The sequence below is a fragment of the Erpetoichthys calabaricus genome, chromosome 8 (assembly GCF_900747795.2).
Source record: "Erpetoichthys calabaricus chromosome 8, fErpCal1.3, whole genome shotgun sequence".
Classification (NCBI taxonomy): domain Eukaryota; kingdom Metazoa; phylum Chordata; class Cladistia; order Polypteriformes; family Polypteridae; genus Erpetoichthys; species Erpetoichthys calabaricus.
The window spans coordinates 99427158-99447057 of record NC_041401.2 but is presented as its reverse complement, the minus strand read 5'-3'; the positions used below and the strand labels follow the sequence as shown (position 1 = coordinate 99447057).

The 19900-nt window shown below is 35.8% G+C and overlaps 2 protein-coding genes across 2 annotated transcripts in view; one reads left to right on the top strand and one right to left on the bottom strand.

Annotated features, from left to right (window-relative positions):
- The window catches only part of zgc:171740 (uncharacterized protein LOC795694 homolog), a 317785-nt gene that overhangs the window by 122949 nt on the left and 174936 nt on the right, over positions 1-19900 (bottom strand). The gene's annotated exons all lie outside the window — the stretch shown is intronic.
- Positions 1-19900, top strand: part of rabep1 (rabaptin, RAB GTPase binding effector protein 1) — a 66537-nt gene that overhangs the window by 29211 nt on the left and 17426 nt on the right. Inside the window, exons 5-13 of the mRNA XM_051930783.1 lie at positions 1921-2040; positions 3646-3781; positions 4343-4521; positions 10143-10232; positions 14540-15031; positions 15531-15635; positions 15991-16107; positions 17374-17472; positions 17682-17822. Of these exons, the coding sequence (XP_051786743.1) occupies positions 1921-2040; positions 3646-3781; positions 4343-4521; positions 10143-10232; positions 14540-15031; positions 15531-15635; positions 15991-16107; positions 17374-17472; positions 17682-17822 (1479 nt within the window). The remainder of the gene's footprint in view (positions 1-1920; positions 2041-3645; positions 3782-4342; positions 4522-10142; positions 10233-14539; positions 15032-15530; positions 15636-15990; positions 16108-17373; positions 17473-17681; positions 17823-19900) is intronic.

Genomic DNA, 19900 nt, shown 5'->3' with positions numbered 1-19900 from the left:
GGAAAAATACCAAACTCGAAACTTAAGGCTGTTATGAAATGACAATGTGCTGATTAGTTTTTGAGCCAAGTCATGCAAGAGAAAGAGGCACTTCTAGAGGAACCCTCAAATACTGTAATTCCACAATCAGTTATGAATTCTTCCTGTCAATTGCTATCGTAATGATCAATTTTATGATCAGAAAGGTAATTACTGAAATGTTATAGAATAGTTTTGGTAACTTGGCTCCTAGAGTGCAAAGCCTATTGATGCTCAGGTCCAAATTTTTAATTTATAATTTAAGATGTGATAAAATTCACTGTTAATATGCATTAATTCAAGAATAGGAGCAAGTAGTTGTCAGGATTCTATTTTATGAGAAGATATTTGTATGACAAATTGAATATTTTGAGTTTAGTTAATGATTCTTAGGCTTATAATAATCAGTTTGCTAGGAGCTGTAAAGTATTTATTGAAATGGATGACAGTCTTTTTTTTAATTGTTACTTCCTTTGACTGTCTCTGTGTAATAGGAGACTTCAGTATATGTCCTAAAAAGGGTTAAAGTGTTCCCATCTGCATTTTGTACTGTGCAGAATGTTAACTTACTTGATAAAAACAAAGCAGCATTTGTTTTCTTTCTTCAACTTCACAGACTCTGCGTCTATAGTGAAATGTATTGGGTACTACGGATGCCTATAAGCTCAAAATGCATGACAATTTAAACTTTTAGCTAATTTAATATTTAATGCCTATTATTTTAAAAAAGGACAAGGTAAAGTTTTAAAAATTATCCTTTTATTATATTAATATGTTTAATTCTTCAGTGTCAGACTTAACATTTATTTGTTTATTGCCACAAATGCCGATTGTGGTAGAAATGAACAAATTAATTAAAGAAGGAAATTATCAGAATGGTCAAAATAATAAGGGCAGAGGTCTATTTTATGAACATCTGAATTTACATAACAGTACTGACATCTACTTTTATTGGTTCATTGGTTTACATATTAAAATAAGTATATTTTATTGTACTGTTGTTCTTCTCATATCCTTTTGGTTTTGCCATAACCCTTGAACTTTCTGTGTATATAACAACTGTCCAGGATATCTGTGATCTTTTAATCATCCCCATATACATTTTGTGTATGACATCAACATTTCTCTGGTACATACTTGTGTTTTGTGCATTTAACCTTTACAGGGATAACTTAATGACATATCTAAAACAAATGGTTATATATTTCAATGTGCACTGCAAACCAAAATGTTTAACTACTATTAGCTCTAAATTTTTTCTCTCACACTATACCTGATGTTTGTATAGGTTTTGATTTTTTGGAATTCTTTTAATTCTAGGGATTCCAGGCTTAAACTATCATGTTAGTTGTGTTTTTCCAAAAATGTTTTATATAAATTAAAAAAGCAGAAGCCTTGTACTGACCTTTATAAAACTCCACTTTTAACTTCAGGTAATTCAGTAAAAGTTCTTCATACTAACATCTGAGCCTAAGCAAGTTCTTTACACTGCAAACAAAATTGCTGTCTCTGGTATTTCAACTGCTTTCTCTGAATGTCTTTTATGAAACGTTTTTTTAAAAGTCAGTGTATAATATTTTATACTTCACTATAATATAAGTAAAAGTTTCACAGTTCTGTCTACGTGGGACAATATTGACCCAATTAACCTATGAATATTCTTTGTCCTAAAACTGCATAATTTTAGTGGAACAAGATAGGCCTCCTATCTGATGTTAATATCTGGTTTTTCATCTTGTCATTAGACAAGTTCCTGTATGGAAGTATAGAAGTTCTTTAGATCATTTTCCCCTCTCAGCTTTTTCAGGAAATGAAAACTGAATGATTATCAGACAGTTCTCTCCAGCAAGCCAGTCTTTCTCCCTTTTTTCATTTTGTACCTTCACTTTCTATTCTTTTTAGGCTCAAGAAGATGCCGAAAAACTGCGATCTGTTGTGATGCCAATGGAACAGGAAATCACTGCCCTCAAGAGTCGGCTGACAGAAGCTGAAGACAGAGTGAAGGAACTTGAAGCAGCCAAAGTGTGTACCATTGAATTCTGCTTTAAACCTCTTGTGAACACCATATATATCTTACTAACTATGGGAACTCTCTTAGTTATTTATAAATTGAAATTATAAGTCGTCTGCCTATCCTAAAAGTTTCACAACTTAGTAGGACAAAGTTAATGCGAGGTTAATTTAAAAAGTAAAGGCACTTTGAAAATTATGCAGTAACCACAATGAATAGAAGCTGACATGATACAACATATTTGCGATGGTTTATGGGTAGTTCAAATACACGCAGCACTCTGCTTTTAGACTGGTTGAAGCCAAGGCCAAATGAACATGGATGTTCTGTTGCGGGATTGCACCATTGTTGAACAACACACCATAGTTAGACTTCTTTGGGCAGTGGAAGGGAAACCTGCTGAAATTCACTGAAGATTTCTGACCCAGTACAAAAGTGAAAACTGAATAACTCAATGAAAAGTATATGAATGGGTAGAAAGGTTTAAAGCAGGAGAAACAATTGTAACTAAGAAGGCCCTATCTGGTCGACAATCAACATTGCACACAGAAGCCAGCATCAACATAACGAATGCCTTCACTAGAGTAAACTGTCGGATTACGTTGTGCTCTGCTGCTGCACATTTGGCTGTCAGCTATGGATCTGCACATACAGTACCATAGTGCATGATGACAGCTTAGTGATCTGCACAAGCCAACATCCTTTGATGAATTTCAGCAGGTTTCGCTCCCTCTGCCCAAGAAATTTCACTATGGCACATTCATTTATCTATCTTCAGCAATGGTGCAGTGCTGCAGTGGAGCATCCATGTATATTTGACTTTGGCCACAACTAGACTAACGGCTAATGCTGTGCATGTTTTGAATTACCCATAAATCATCACGTGTTATATTGCATCAGTTTCTACCTGTTGCAGTTATCGCATAATTTTCAAACTGCCTTTACTCTTTAATTTATCCTCATATAATATAACACTACATAAAATTCTCAACCCCTTTTAATCCAATTCAGGGTTTCAGGCATCAATAAATCAATAAATTTTGTATTGCCAGTGTGTGCCCTCTTTTCACATCTTTGGGATGTAGGAGGAGCAACTCCACACAGGTAGGTATGGAAGAATGTAAAGACTTCACACAGACCAACGACCAAGTGGAGGTTTCTAACACTGATCCCAAAATTCATAAGGCAGCACTTTCTAACCATTATACTAGAGTGGTACTCTCACTGTATTCCTTCTTTCATTTTCCAAATCGTTGTGGAGATCAGAAGCATATCCTAGCAGCATTGGATGCAAACCAAAGACGGTTCCTGAATGGGAGTGTGAGTGTGTTGAAGAACACACTGGCTCACATACCAGCTTACACATTCATACTGAATAAACAGTAAACAATTATTGTAACCTGTAGATAGTTGGCATGTGATAGTAAAATGGAATGAAATTCGTGATGTAAACTGTTAGTCATATTTGTTTAATTTCTTGTTCTGTTAATAATTTACTGTATACTGTAATTTGATCAAAATCATGTAGTTGTCAAGTACAGAAGTACTATTGGTAACTCAACAATAGCAATATTACTGCTTCATCTTAGCAGCCTAATATCTGTTATTATGTACAGGTTACAGAACTAAACCATGTCCTTGAAGCAGAAAAGTCTTGTCGCACAGATCTGGAGATGTATGTTGCAGTTCTCAATACTCAGAAATCTGTTCTCCAAGAAGATGCTGAGAAGCTGCGTAAAGAACTACATGAAGGTGGTTATTTGAAAAAGATTTCCAGTAAACACTGTCACTGAAGAAGAGAATTTATATATAAATAATATTTCATAATATGAAAAATATTATAAAACAATATTTTACTTGTCTAAAGTAATGCAACAAGTACAATCTCACTAAATATAATCATATTTGTTTTTACTGCATTCTTAATTATTTTCATTCAAATTAGTCTTTTTCATGGTAAATCAGAAGTTCATTGGATGTTGTTATATAAAGATGACCACATTATTTAAACACTTCCACATTTGTTTTTTTCACTCTTGGTTGTGTAGATGCACATGTCTTTTAGAATTTTATAGTTTTCGGTATGACAACTTTTTGCTTGGATTGATTGGTAATGGTATAACTTGTAGCTTATTAAAAACAAATACTAAGCATCACTCTTAATTTACTAAGAACACAGGCTTAGATGTTAATTTTAATGTGAATAGAGTGATGATCTGGTTAAAAGGTTTAGATGATTGCTCAAAACTTCCTTTTGCTCTAAATAGATATTTCACTACCATCTGGACATTTCTTTTTTTTTCCTTTATTTAGTTTGCCATCTTCTTGAACAAGAGCGGCAGCAACACAATCAACTGAAGCACACATGGCAAAGGGCAAATGACCAGTTCTTAGAGTCCCAAAGGTTGCTTATGAGAGACATGCAACGAATTGAAAGTGTGTTGTCTTCAGAACAATTGCGTCAGGTAGAAGAAATGAAGAAAAGAGACCAGGTACAATTTTTAGTTTAATTATTTAGAATGTAATGCGAGTCTGGATAGGATTTCTCTCATGCAGGTGATTATTACAGTAGAGATCTGAATTTCCCTGGGACCTGTCTCAAGGTTATATATGTTGTAATAAGAAATGTCAAGCAAAGGAAGGTAAAGGGTTGAGGCATTGAATGGTGAACCCCATATATTTTGAAGCAGACTGGGGAAAGACGGCACAGGAGCTTATTATATACCAGCTAATTAAAAGAGATCAGTGTAATCAGGTGTAGACACTGGTTATGAATCTGGTTGAAACAAAAACCTGAAGCCACAGTGGGCTCCCAGGATCGAGTTTGAGAACCCCTGCCCTACACCATTTTTGAAAACGAGGGCTTTTCACAAATGATACAGGTTTTCAAACTGTGGTTTGCTATACCAACCAGAAAGCAAATTAGTGAAATTATTGTACCTTGGCTTTATGAAGATCTTAAACAAAGCATTGTCATTTGTCTCAGGTCAGCGGAGAGAGTAACCCTAACGTGTGACAGGTGAAGTTCCAGGTTAGCAGTTTCCTACGTGATGAATCATATAAAATGATGGGGCAACTGTGGAGGATGTGTTGCAGGCAAGCGTGCTGCAAGCCAGTCACACCAGGAGCAACAGAACTGCAGAGATGGCTGGCTCGTTATTGTTCCAAAAACCTTTCTAGCATTTCCAATGCACCGATCCATTCCGTGACCACATCAATCACAAGTTTTTGTGTTGGCAAGTCCAATAAACATTGCTTCTCTTTAAGCATGTAACTAACTGTACTGCTGAGGTGGACAAAGTTTGTAATGTACCTCACCCAACCAATTGTTCAAATTTTCAGAGCAGCCTGTGATACCAAAGTGAGCGTGTGCAAAAAGCAGCTGGCATGGAGTATCTCCACTATCTGTACTGCACAGATTATATTAGCAGAGTTTTCAGTCATGATGGCTAGTTCTTTTTCTTTTATGTGCCATTCATCCAATGTTGCTGTCAACAAGCATCAGCACTAGATCCTCATTTAAAATGCTTCCTTTTTTTCTGAGAAGAAAGTCTGAGGACACATTTTCAAGACTGATTAATGTGACTGCTACACGTGAGCAACTAAAGATATGTGCAAGTTATAGAATTCTAGAAAGACTCGAGTCTTCCCACTGTATCTTTAATTTTGATTAATTCAGGATTATTTTAAATGTCCAATAGGGGAATAAATTTGACTAACAGTTTAGTTGAAGCGTGTCCACATTGAGATTCATAATACATGAATAGGTTATTGAATAACATTTATTAAGAAGCAGTATTTGATTATTTTATAATAATATTATTTGCAAGATGATATAGATGTTTTATAAAGTAGATGCCATTAAAACAAGGTGCTTCCCATAATATTTTATTCCACATCTTCCAAGTACTGATGTTAACTGTTCATTATTAATCAAGACTTTCTTCTTAAATGTCATTCCACGCTTATGAATATGTTATGAAGTCACTGTGTAGACACCCTTCAAATAAAGCATTACTGAAATTTGTCACAATATATTAACACTAGAATTAGCAAAGCTTACAAGAAAACCCGTAAATGCGGCCCACCTTGAATCCACTCGCACCTCTCCATTCAGCGTCTTTTGTCTTGTAAATGTGTCGATAATCCCAAGCAGCCTGCAATACCATCCCTTCGACCGCCGGAGAAACTGCAAAAACGTCTCCCAACTAAAGCCCTGTTTATCAGGGAGTCAGGTACCTAGGCTAAAAAAATATATTGTTATTTGGAACACATGCATGCAACGTGTCTGCAAAGATCTGTGTAAGTGTAGGATGACAGAAATGTTGAACACATACCTAAAAGTCAAACTTTTTCCATGTTTTAGTACTAACGACAAAATGTAGACATGAAGTGTATAATGTGTGAAGACTGAAGTCCAAATATCAAATAAGCACTTTCACAAAAGATACTACAAGTATAACAGAACAAATGCACTTTTTTTCCAAGACTATCCCTGAAGAAAAAGAAATCAGGTTAGTGTGGCTTGTTATCCCGACTTCTTGGGTAGTACAGCGGTTAGAGCTGCTAACTCCTGTTCAGAAGATCCTGGGTTCGAGGCTTAACGTGTCCCAAAATAAACTTTCTGAGTAGTGAGCTGTTCTTGTTCTTCTGTCGTCATCCTGCCAGTCAGTCTGCCCTACACCTGTCCTTCAAAGAAACAACACGGCTTACAGAGCTCACCAACGTATCGTGCAAACTCCTGCTTGTGATTATGTTTTGTGATGGACTTTACATAAGAAGCATGCTTCTTTAAAGGACAGATGTGGGGCAGACTGACTGGCTGGATGATGACGGACCTCGTCCTGCATCCAAACGTTGCCATCTTTCACCTTTATGCCTGGTGCAACTGCGTCGTTCTTATATGCGAGTGGACTTTTCTTGCGGGGAGGGCTTCTGTTCTCTTTCTCCAATCTGAGTTCACCTCTGCAATAGCTAATCTTTATTTGAAAATAGCAGTGTCAGATTGGGGCGAGCATGAACACGACTGAGAGCATAAAACTGAATTAAAAAAATGTTAATCTTTACAAGTACCATACATTTACAGAGGGGGTTACAGACTTGAATCAAATGTATGTTTTTATTGTATAATAGTAACAATAAGAACAGCTCACTACTCAAAACATTTATTTTGGGACAATTTAAGACTTGAACCCAGGACCTTCTGAATAGGGGTCAGCAGCTCTAACCGCTGTACTACCCAAGAAGTCGGGATAACAAGCCACACTAACCTGATTTATTTTTCTTCGGTGATAGTCTTGGAAAAAAAGCGCATTTGTTCTGTTATACCTGTATCTTTTGTGAAAGTGCTTATTTGATATTTGGACTTCAGTCTTCACACATTATACCCTTCATGTCTACATTTTGTCGTTAGTACTAAAACATGAAAAAAGTTTGTCTTTTAGGTATGTGTTCAACATTTCTGTCATCCTACACTTATAGATCTTTGTAGACACAGAACACCCGTGAAATGCAGGTGTTCCAAATAACGATATATTTTTTTTAGCCTAGTTACCTGACTCGCTGATAAACAAGGCTTCAGCTGGGAGAGGTTTTTGCAGTTTCTCCGGCGGTTGGGGGGATGTGGTATAGCAGGCTGCTTGCTGCTTGGGATTATTGACACATTTACAAGACAAAAGACGCTGAATGGAGAGGTGCGAATGGATTTAAGGTGGGCCGGATTTACAGGTTTTCTCGTAAACTTTGGTAATTCTAGTGTTAATGTTCTCTATGCATTTTTAAGTAATCTCTAAAAAAGCCACCACTTCAAATATTTCAGTGCATACTGATTCAGTCAAGATGAAGTAGAATTAGGGCATTAAGAATCGTAATTGAATCAGGACATCAGTGCCGATACCCAGCCCTAGTAGCAAATAGCTGGATTAAAGTTTAACAAATTGCCTGTGCGATTGTGCCCAAAGTGCCAACATACTATCTGCCATGTTTGCTTTTTGCCTAACACTTAGTGGCCCTAAATAGGATGGATTAAATTTAACCCTCAGCTCATGCAGGGTTAAATGTATACCTGTAACCTTTACTTCTTTTCACTTGATTACATGCTACACACATTTATCTTCTATGCAAAGTAAATGGCTGTCTGCTATGATTATAAAGCAGAATTGATCATAATAATGAAACAATTTGCTTTTAAACCTGAATGGTAATTGTTGCATAAAAGATCATATATTGAATTTTAAATATAAGATAAATGACTATTGTTTTTACTTGTTAGGTGTTTCATTCATGTCATATAATCACCTTTATAATAGGGGGTGTTTTTTGATTTTGTTTATCATTAAGTATGCAATACCTTACTGAGCTACAATAATTGGACTTTGGCATATGTATTAAAATTAACCCCTTCACCGCCCTCTGCCGGATATATCCGGCACCGTTGTTTTAATGCTAACGCCATACTGCCGGAATTATCCGGCACATTTGCCTGTGGTTATATGAATGCCTGGCAAGTAGTATAACTGACGGTTTGGCGTGGGTATTATTACTACGTTGTATTTCGACAAGTCTGTGGTTGTTTTGGCCGGTCATGTGACGTGATTCGCATGTAACAGCTGTGAATATGGCGAAACGTAAACTGACTTCAAGTGAGGCTTTGCAGGCGATTTTGGACAGTTCTGATCATGATTGTAGCAGTTCTGAAGAAGATTTTAGTGACAGTGATGAGCAGCAACGTGCCCTGCATGATACTGTGAATGAAGAGGCATCGGATGACGGCGCTGAGTGGGTGTATCCCCAGCATCTCAGCTGGGCTGCTGCCCGTGGTGAACTACCTTTTCTGCATTCGTTTGAGGGAACGTGTGGCTTTATTGTTGATGTAAACAATTACACTGCTGAGCAGTTTTATGAGCTGTTTGTGTCACCTGATTTGATCAGACATTTTGTTCATCAGACAAATCTGTATGAAGCACAGTTTATTGAGAAAAATCCCAATTTACCTCCACATTCCCGTGTTCGTGCTTGGTTTGACACTGATGAAAACGAAATGAAAAAATTCATTGGGATTTTGATGTTGATGGGAATAATCAGAAAACCAGATATTGAGATGTACTGGTCTACAGATCCTATGTATGCAACATCTATTTTTGCAGCTGTCATGACACGTAACCGATTCTCTTTGCTGCTGAAATTCTTTCATTTGAATGACAACAGAAACGAGCCAGATAAGAAAGATCCAAACCGCGACCACTTGTTCAAGCTACGTCCTTTGATTGATCATTTATTTGAAGCATTTCAGTTGCCCTACATGCCAGGACCGTCAGTTGCAGTTGATGAAAGTTTATTGTCGTGGAAGGGCCGCTTACAGTTTCGACAGTATCTACCATTGAAAAGGGCACGGTTTGGTATCAAGATGTTTTGCTTAGCTGAGAATTCAGGTTACATTTATAGATTTCGTGTATACACTGGCAACTTGCACAACATTTAGTGGTCAATACTGCTTGAATAAATGTAAAAAATGTAAAAAAAATGTAAAACAGTAAAAAAACAAAAATTGTTCAGATTTCGCCTGGCGTGGGGAATATTTAGGGAGTTGGCGGTTAAAGGGTTAATAATGTAACAAATCAATTTTTGGCTGTACAAGTTTTTTTTTAACATTATAATGGCTTATCACTAAATTGTACATGAATAAATAGCAATATGTCTGTTTGTTTAAAATATTAAAATTAGTATATATTTTCAGTTGTTCAAGAATGTCTAGGGCTATGTGAAGAAACTGTGGAGAAAAAAAGTTATCCTAGCTTGATAATAACCATGAAAGAAAATAAAGGCTGTGCGAAGTATTGAGATCATGTTAATAACTTTAAGGAAGTATAGAATAAATCAGAAATACAGTATTTCTGAAATATATTTTGTCACTTTTACTATTCTCAAAAACAACCTAAATGGCTAAGATAAGATTGACTCCTTTGATTTTTTTTTTTCTTCCTAGTACCTAATTTGAAGTATATAACAGGGCAAAACACCATTTGTATTAAATATGTTTCCTCACAGTCTGGTTTTCATGAAGGAACAAAGTTCATTAGCCTAAACCCAATGTCCTCTGCAAACTTTCTTTCAGGAAGAAGATGAGCAGCAGAAAATAAAGGCTAAAAAGAATGAAGAAGATGAAGTGGAAGGAGAGGAGTCGATTGGTCCTATTAATGATGAAGTTAGTTCTGAACATTCTAGATATTAGCACCTGTCACAAGTCTTGAGTCAACTAAGAAAACATGAATGTAGAAAAAAATCATTTTGCATTCTGAAATCCTTCTGGATTTTCAAAATAATAGTAAGGTGTGGTTCTTGAAAAGTGTAGTTCATTGTCAAAGTATTTGTCTCTTTATTACACATATCTTATTTGGGCAGTGTGTGTGTCACACTGTGAAAATATATAGGGAAGAAAAAGTGTAGCTCTATATAACAATATAATTTTATGAGAAAAATTTAGAATATTTCCATGCATTTTGCCATGATAAGATATCTTCTCAATATTCATGATTGGGATGGAGCCATCCACCAAAACACAACAGTTGCTTTGCTTTGTGTTGATAAGGCTGCACAGCAAAATCTTTCAAATCTGTGGCTTCTGTACCAAGTAAAGCACATATTTCTACAAATACAAAATGTGAATTCCCTGCAAAATGGGGATTTATAAGTCTAAAATGATTTGGCTCTGAAAAGTTTGATCTGAGAAATCTATTTTTTCTCCCGTATTTATTGCCTTCAGAATTTCCTTGCAGTGTATATATTACAGATCAATAACAAAGTTGCAATTATTAAACTCAGAATGGTATCAAACAGTGAAAGTCTCTTGAGTACACTGTTGTTTGAAGAGGATTTTAAATTAATATAGACCATATTGCACTTTTATTAACTTCACAAAGAATGAGATATAATGGAGAAATTTAACCGGCACAGAATTTGTACATAATTCCTGGGCTATGCTTATAAATGCCAGGACCTGAATCATTCAGGAAATTTATTTTGCTGCTGTTCCTATAGATATCTCTTTACAGCTTCATAGTATACTGCTTTGCGTACACCAAATGTAGACCTGAAATAAAGAGAAAGACGTGAAAAATGAAGTCTGCAAGATGACATTGTTCAGTTTCCTCTATATGAACACTGATATAAGAGTGCATTCCTCATTCATCCACAAAACAAAAACCCATCCTATAAATTGTCATTGCACCACCACTAATAACTTTGTTCATGTTTTTGAATGTTTCATCTAACCACAGTAGCCTCCTTAGCGTTATGATAATCCCTGGAAATATAAGTCAAAAAGGCTGGGTTTTATCAAAATGTCAACATAAATACATTAGGAAAGGATATGTGTAGTGTCCTCTGCTGTACTGATGCAGGTTTAGTACATGTCCTTCAATTGACCTTTTTTGACATAGTCAACAATGCACATCCCAGTGTTGTAGTCCATACAGTAGACGTGTGTTTCTTTGCACACTTTTCTTATAATTATTTTTCTGTTGCTTCAGCCTGAGACGGTAGAATGACAGTGCCTAACCTGCATTGTGATCATTGTGTTATTGTAGGCTTCGACAGTGCAAGGCTTAGTGACTGCTGTATTTCCCCTTACAAGAATAACACTTCATGCATTGTGAAGAGTACGGTACTTAAAGGACTAACATCTTTCTCATCTTTCTTCTTGATCACTATCATTTTGCCTTTTTGCCACACACCTACTTCCATTACGATGAACCTTCATGTGACCAAATTCATCGGGCATATTACAGCAGTTTAGTCGTACAGTGCAGTATTCAACAGTTTCTCTATACATGTCAGTGTCTTGTGACCAATTCACATTGTCATCATTATCGCTTGATTCACGTTTCATTGAGTTCTAATTGGCTTTACTACTTCTCATTTACATGCCATTATGCTTTGGTTGAAAGCTCTATCTCACTCATAAATATTGAGAAGATACCTTAGTGTTGCAAAATGCATAGAAATATTAATTATTTTTGCAGCATAGTGTTATTTTATGCACTAGATACCAACAGAATACTGTCTCAAGAGTTATTCAGGCTTTACACTGTATAGACAATCATTGCACATCACCCCGAGTCTGAGTCGGGCTTACCTTAATGATCTTAAAATTTTATACTCTTATTTATAGTGGCTAGGTTAAGGTCTTACATTTAGTATAATTTTAATATAAATTGATCAGTAGGGGTGCTTGAATCCCCTACGTTATAGATATTATTTTATTGCAAACATTAAGAGATTTTTAAAATAATTTTAGATACTATTTTAAGACAAAGTCTAGCACATAATGGAGAAAATTTTTGGTGTTTAATAGTATTAGTGATAGAATGGTATGGGTGCACATGATTTTCATGGGACTGTGTGTGCCAGTGCCTGTACCTTGGGGCTCTAATCTTAATCTTCACTACATAGAATTCTAAGCCAGAGTCATTCTTGTGGTTATTGACATGGAGGTTAAGATACTTAGATAGCATATAAATTAAGTGTTTTGTTTAAATCAACTTATTTTCTTATAGAGTACTTCCAACTGACTTGTTTTCTGTTTTTTTTTTCCCCCTTTCTGGATCTTTTTTTACCTGTGCGATGTTTTTCGACTATTGCTTTTATTTGTGATTGGGACTTGCTTGCCCTTAATTGCCTTTCCTTTTCATGCATCCTCTGCTGTGCTTTTTAGAGCTTCACTGTCTAACAGAGCTTTTGTTAAAATAATTTTTTTTATTTATAAAGGTGTCATTATTGCACTTGTGTCACTATCCAGGTTTTGACAATTGTCCTCCCCCCCCCACCCCCAAAGTGAACATCTCAAGTAATTGTCTGGGACTTTCATGCTTAGAAACACTTTTAAGTCATAACAGCCTGTTGGTTTACTCTTTATCATAAGAGTCAAATTTCATGTACAAAATGTGGTCCACAAATGAGGGTTGTCCGAGACTGGAAGAGCAAAAGTAGGGTGAACCCCAAATAGATAGATAGATACTTTATTAATCCCAAGGGGAAATTCACATACTCCAGCAGCAGCATACTGATACAAAAAACAATATTAAATTAAAGATTGATAATAATGCAGGTAAAAACAGACAATAACTTTGTATGATGTTAACGTTTACCCCCCCCCCCCCCCGGGTGGAATTGAAGAGTCGCATAGTTTGGGGGAGGAACGATCACCTCAGTCTGTCAGTGGAGCAGGACATTGACAGCAGTCTGTCGCTGAAGCTGTTCTTCTGTCTGGAGATGACACTGTTTAGTGGATGCTGTGGATTGTCCATAATTGATAGGAGCCTGCTGAGCGCCCTTCGCTCTGCCACAGATGTCAAACTGTCCAGCTCCATGCCAACAATAGAGCCTGCCTTCCTCACAAGTTTGTCCAGGCGTGAGGCGTCTTTCTTCTTAATGCTGCCCCCCCAGCACACCACCGCGTAGAAGAGGGTGCTTGCCACAACCGTCTGATAGAACATCTGCAGCATCTTATTGCAGATGTTGAAGGACGCCAGCCTTCTAAGCAAGTATAACCGGCTCTGTCCTTTCTTACACACAGTATCAGTATTGGCAGTCCAGTCTAATTTATCATCCAGCTGCACTCCCAGATATTTATAGGTCTGCACCATCTGCACACAGTCACCTCTGACGATCACGGGGTCCATGAGAGGTCTGGGCCTCCTAAAGTCAACCACCAGCTCCTTGGTTTTGCTGGTGTTCAGATGTAGGTGGTTTGAGTCGCACCATTTAACAAAGTCTTTGATTAGGTCCCTATACTCCTCCTCCTGATGCAGCCCACGATAGCAGTGTTGTCAGCGAACTTTTGCATGTGGCAGGACTCCGAGTTGTATTGGAAGTCCGATGTATATAGGCTGAACAGGACCGGAGAAAGTACAGTTCCCTGTGGCGCTCCTGTGTTGCTGACCACAATGTCACAATAGCTCAAGATCTTGCATAACTGGATGCCAAAACAAGTTGAGCAATATATTACAGTATATGTGAAGAATTTCTAATACCGGTGAGTTGGGATACACCGGTGTGGGGGAAAAAAACTGAACTGATTTCAAAGTGTTCATAAGTAATTCTTATGCACACTCTTATTAGCTTTATGACCATGACAGACAAATTTAAACAGAGTAATAGATAATGCTGTTTGTATAAGCAGCCAACCCAGCACTACCACACATTGCTGGAAACTTATGATGCAGACATTTAGGGCATCAAAGCTAAGTTAAATTGTTTCATAAAAAAGATAGTAGCTGAGTGACATATTCAGAGCAAGCCAAGGTTAATCCAACTTGCTCAGCATGGATGAAATTCAGTTGTTTACCTTTTAGTACTGAAGGCTTCAAGCATAGCTTTAGCAGTTTTCTGCTTCTATTCCATATGATTTTCAAAGTAACAAACTAGAGTAAAGAAGAAGAATCATGGTGCTAATTTAATGTATGGGTTAAAATATTCCTGTAATCTTTATTTATTTTTTTCCCTCTACTTCAGGTCCATGCTAATCACAGCTTTCATAGCTCGCTACACTCCCTCGACACAGATGTTCTTATCTCCACAGGGGAGGAATGTGCTGATAAAGAGGATGGAAGCACTAGTGACCTCTTCAAAGATGGGCTACGAAGAGCTCAGTCTACAGACAGTTTGGGTACCTCTGGTGGAGGGCCACAGCAAAAAAGCTTAGGGTATAACAACAAAGCAAAGTCAGCTGGCAACCTGGATGAATCTGACTTTGGACCCCTTGTGGGGGCAGACTGTAGTGGTGGGGATAATTTTGACACTGCCTCATTGGGCTCCTTCCAGCTGTCATCAGGGTGCTTTCTTCTCACAAAGGACCAGGAAAAAGCAATTAAGGCCATGACTCCAGAGCAAGAGGAGACTGCCTCTTTACTTTCTAGCATCTCCCAGGCACCTGACAATGCCTATCTCCCACCTTTGGGGTACCGTCTTGTAAGTGAGTCTGAGTGGAATCTGCTCCAACAAGAGGTGTGTCATTTTTCTGTTTATTTTTAGAGCTATCTCTGATTGTAGCTAGCATTTGTTTCTGTTGATACAGTATGTTATCACACTGATTCGTGCTGCTAACGGCATAGTCTACTGTCTTTGTGGAATTTAGAAGTTTTCCTTATTTCTGCCTGTTTTTTTTCTCTCCTTACTACACTGATTCTACATTTTTTTGTTAAATAACAGCTCCTAAAATGGTCTTAATATAAATAAATTTGAATCCGAGTTCCATGCAGTGAAGTTGTTGCATCGTGATGGTTGGCAGTGGCTCTAGGTTTCTGAAAGCAGTATTATATCCTTTTTGTCAGGATGTAGGGAAAATGAATAAAAAGATATTGAGAAAAAAATTCCTCCAGGTTCATACCACAAATTTCTAAAATAGCATACTTGTTGTACGAGTAAGAGTAATGTAGAACACATTACTATATGGTATTGTAACATATTTCAGTTCTGATAAATGTGCTCGTTTCTTGCTCTGCAGGTAAAGAATGCTGGAAGGAAGCTGGGTCGTAGGTGTGACATGTGTTCCAACTATGAGAAACAACTACAGGTCATACAGAATCAAGAAGCTGAAACTCGTGACCAGGTCAGAGTCTTAAATTGACTTGATTGGTTTTAACTAATACTGTAATGCTTTATTTTATATTATTCTTTCTACTTCAGCTTTTCTCATCACTTTGACATATCTTACAGTAGATGTATTATTTCCTTGTTTACTTTCTTAGATGTTCCAAAATTTTTCAATTCATTAATGGTCTTTCTGGCACATTTATATCTGTCCACCTGTTTTACATTTTCATTCTCCACATCAGAGTTCTTTCATGTACACAAACTTACAGCATAACTCCTTGCATCTCTTGCTTTATCTATCATCTTCTCTGTGTTTCCCTTGCCATATGTTGTCTTTTTGTTAGCTGTTTTTTCTCCTCTTTGTGACATAGGTAAAGAAGTTACAGGCAATGCTTCGACAGGCTAATGACCAACTGGAATGTACCATGAAGGACAAGCAGGACTTGGAAGAATGTTTGAAGCAGGAAAATGAAGAGACTTCAGAAAAAGTAATTCAAATCATCAGCTACTGAAAAGCTAATTTACTGTTTAAGTCTGAAATGTTTAGAGCTTCATGCTTTTTTTTTTTTTTTTTTGCTTTCATTTCATGAAGGAAACTTAAGTTCATTTGTATTGATCAACTGTATTTTCAAGGTGTGCACTTAATTGAGTATTTGAAGTTTTGCTGTTTTTCTTATTTATTAAATCCAGAGGCAAATTACTTCTATAAAATAAATGTTGATAAATTGCTGTAATCAAAAATTATCATCTTTTTCCCTGTGTTGTTGGGGTTGTGCTTTTCTCATTTCTTTACTGATCAGAATACAGCATTTTAAAGTTTAGGAGTCATTACATCTGTTTCCTAAACACCAAAATGGTAAATATGGTTTTTGGAAAAGGACTGATTAGAAAATTATCACAAGCTAATGACAAAATTTTGTACATTTTTGGAAGCAATTGGAAATTCGTCCATGTTCAGATATTCATATCTAAACCAACTATTTTAAAAGAAAATTCAAAATAGGCATTGGAAAAGAGCTCTGGAATGTAGGTCCCTGAATTGGTGAAGCAGAGAAGTTTTGGACTAGTAGACAACTTCATTGAATATTAGATGCCTGGCCTAACGTTCATACTGATTAAATGTTCAGGCAAGTCGTCCAAAAAGTGTTTTTACAACTTTATTCTGGCTGATTCAATATATACGCGTCTGTTATTTCTCAGCATTTTTCCTTCCAACAGTAGCAATAAGTATCTAGTATTTTCTAGTTAGTATAATAAATAGTGAAGGATACAATATCAGCAGCATCAACCCCAGTGAACTGCATAGATTAATTTTGTCTATACATATTTTAGTTTTAGTGTAGTATAGTGGTTATTGAGGATGGGAGTGCACTGATACAGTGCTTTGCTGTAAAGTAGTTAACAATGCTACCTTACAGATGCAAGGGTATTGTTACTGGTTCAGTCGCTGTTTCTTTGGTCTTTGCATGTTCATCCCATATTTGCATGAGTTTTTTTCCCCACATTCTAAAGATATGTGTTTTAGATTTAGTAGCAGCGGTAATTTTGTCACGAGTGAGTGGTTTCTACCCATGATTGTTTTCCAGCTTATCACAGCACTAGAATGTAAGTTGGTTCAGGGAATAGATGTATAGATATTATTTTTGTTTTTGTATAGGAAAATTATTAGGTATGTTTGTCATTTTAAAATACACTTCAGTAAATGCCAATTGAAATATTTGTTGCAGCAGCTAATTACATTTTTTTCCCTGCAGATTTCTACATTAATGCAGAAAGTTCAGGAGTCGGAAACTTTACTCAGCAGTATACAGCAAGCTTTCTCTCAGGCCAAGAGAAATGCTCAGGAGCAGATGGTATGAACAGAAAACATTTGTGGGTGTCAGCTCACTTTTAGTGATTAAAATGAAATGTACATATTTTTGGCTTGAAAAGCAGTATATATAACGTAGCTATCTTCTATACTAAAATATTGTATAACTGGGTTATTGAAAGTTCTCAGACGTTTGACAAATAGTGCTTAGACCCATTCTGATCATGATTTAAACATCTAATGTTTTTGCAGGCAGTTTTAATGCAATCAAGGGAACAGGTAGCTGAGGAGCTATCAAGGCTACAAAGGGAAAATGAGAGTCTTCAGGGAAAGCATCGGCTTCATATTGCCTTGCAACAGCAAGAAAACTTCCTCATGCCTGACACAGTTGAGGTATTCTGAAGTGCTTTTTTCCTCTCGAGTTTCAAGGTTTTATTTAATCATTTTTACACAAGAAAACATTACATTTTCCAGCTCAGCTGAATCTGATAGCAGACAGAAATGAAATAGAACAGACAGAGACAAGACAGGTTAAAATGTACATGGAAACACTAAAATGTTTACATCATCTTAAAAACAGATTTTTTTTTAACTACTTCTAGCAGTTTCATAGTACATTTTACCTAAAATGGTTACATGACACAGAATAAAAACTATGTGTTTCTGGATTTTTTTTTTTTTTTATCTTTCATATTCTTTGTTAAACAGATGTATGGCACTGGGAAGAAAGGAGTTTCTGGAGCAATATGTATGTGTCATTAAAGTGACTGTCCTCCCTAATTTACTGAAGTTAATTAAGTCCTGTGTGTAATGGGTGTTTTGTCTTCAGTTTTTTTTTTTTTTAACACACACTTAATAAATCATTTATGTCAGCTTCAATAACTATAGCTGCATGTTTTTTAATCTGTTGGAGCTTTTTTAAATTTTGGTTTGGCAAACTGCTAAACCAGGCATTGAAGCTGAAAGAGATGATAGACTGGATCTTATTGTCATAAAACAACAACATGTGGTCCTTGTCCACTTTTTGCCCAGTTTAAAGAGAAGAAAAAAGCGCAGATTGCATTTAGAGTATACATTTTTTATATTTGTGTTTCAATGAATATGATGATTATCCAGGAAACTTCCTAGGTATTTATATTTATTCACTATTTCTATATCCTGCTCCAAAACAATAATGGGTGAACATGCAGATTTCTGCCTCTTAAAGTCATATATAATTTCTTTGGTCTTATTGACATTCAGAGTAAGATATTTTTTAATTGCACCAATATACTAAACCATCCACTTTATTTAAATTGTATTCAATGTGCCAACAATTTATAAATATATAAAGTAACTCTGAATTAATCCCAGTTCATAGTCTGTTTGGTTTAGTTGGAGTTTATATGTTCATAACTTATTATGACTATATGTTCTTAACTTAACTTTCATAGTTTAATCATTCTGCTTATCTCACTATTTATGAAAAATGTATTCTTAGTGAAGAAAAACATTTATTTACAATGGGCATTTATAGTGAGAAAATTTAATTAGGGATCACTCAAACAGGAGCAAATTTCCTTTTTAATCAAATGATATGGACATGGCACACTGAAAGGATGCAGTATTAGTTTTCTTGTTAAAAACTAGATGGGTAGAAATTGCAGTTACAGATAACCAAAGTAGTAAAAGCAGCATGAGACATTCATAGATAGATAAATATCCTGACCTAAACACAAATCTAGACACCACTACCTGTATCACAATGAACCACTGCACATATCCAAGTAAATTATACATATATTTCACATATAGCATTCAAACAGACCGTTTCTACTTTCTTAGGATAGCACAAAATGCCTCATTCATATAACATACCTTTAGCTTCCTATAAATGATTGCATATTAGTATAAACATTTTGTACATAATGATGAACAAACTGGTGTTGTCACACACTATGCAAGTTGTGTCAGATATTGCCTTAAGGGAACAAAATGAACTGGATACATAATATGTTTTAACTTTACATTGAAATCTCTAAATGTAATTACCTCTAACTTGTAAACAATAAAAAAATGTATATGAATTTTACAAATTTTAAATATTTGAATATTGAGTTTTGTGACGACCCACAAAATATATCTGAATAAAATATCTATCACAGTAAACTTTATTAAGTTATATTTGAAAAATATTTCATTTTCAATACGAATGCCTAATTTATAGACCATTTCTTCCAAAGATATAGAAAAAAGCTTTGAAAAACTTCTAATATTTACCACTGTGCTAGAAAAAAACGAATATGGTTAAGTTTCTGTGCCTTGATAATATTTTTATATTTTATTAAAAATAACCATTTAAGGCACATTTATAATTTTCAATAATAAAAAGACTTTTTTTTGGGGGGGGGGGGGGGGGAGATTCTTATTTAATGTAGACATAAGGAATTGATATTGTACAGATAAATATCTCATATTCTTAATACTGCAAT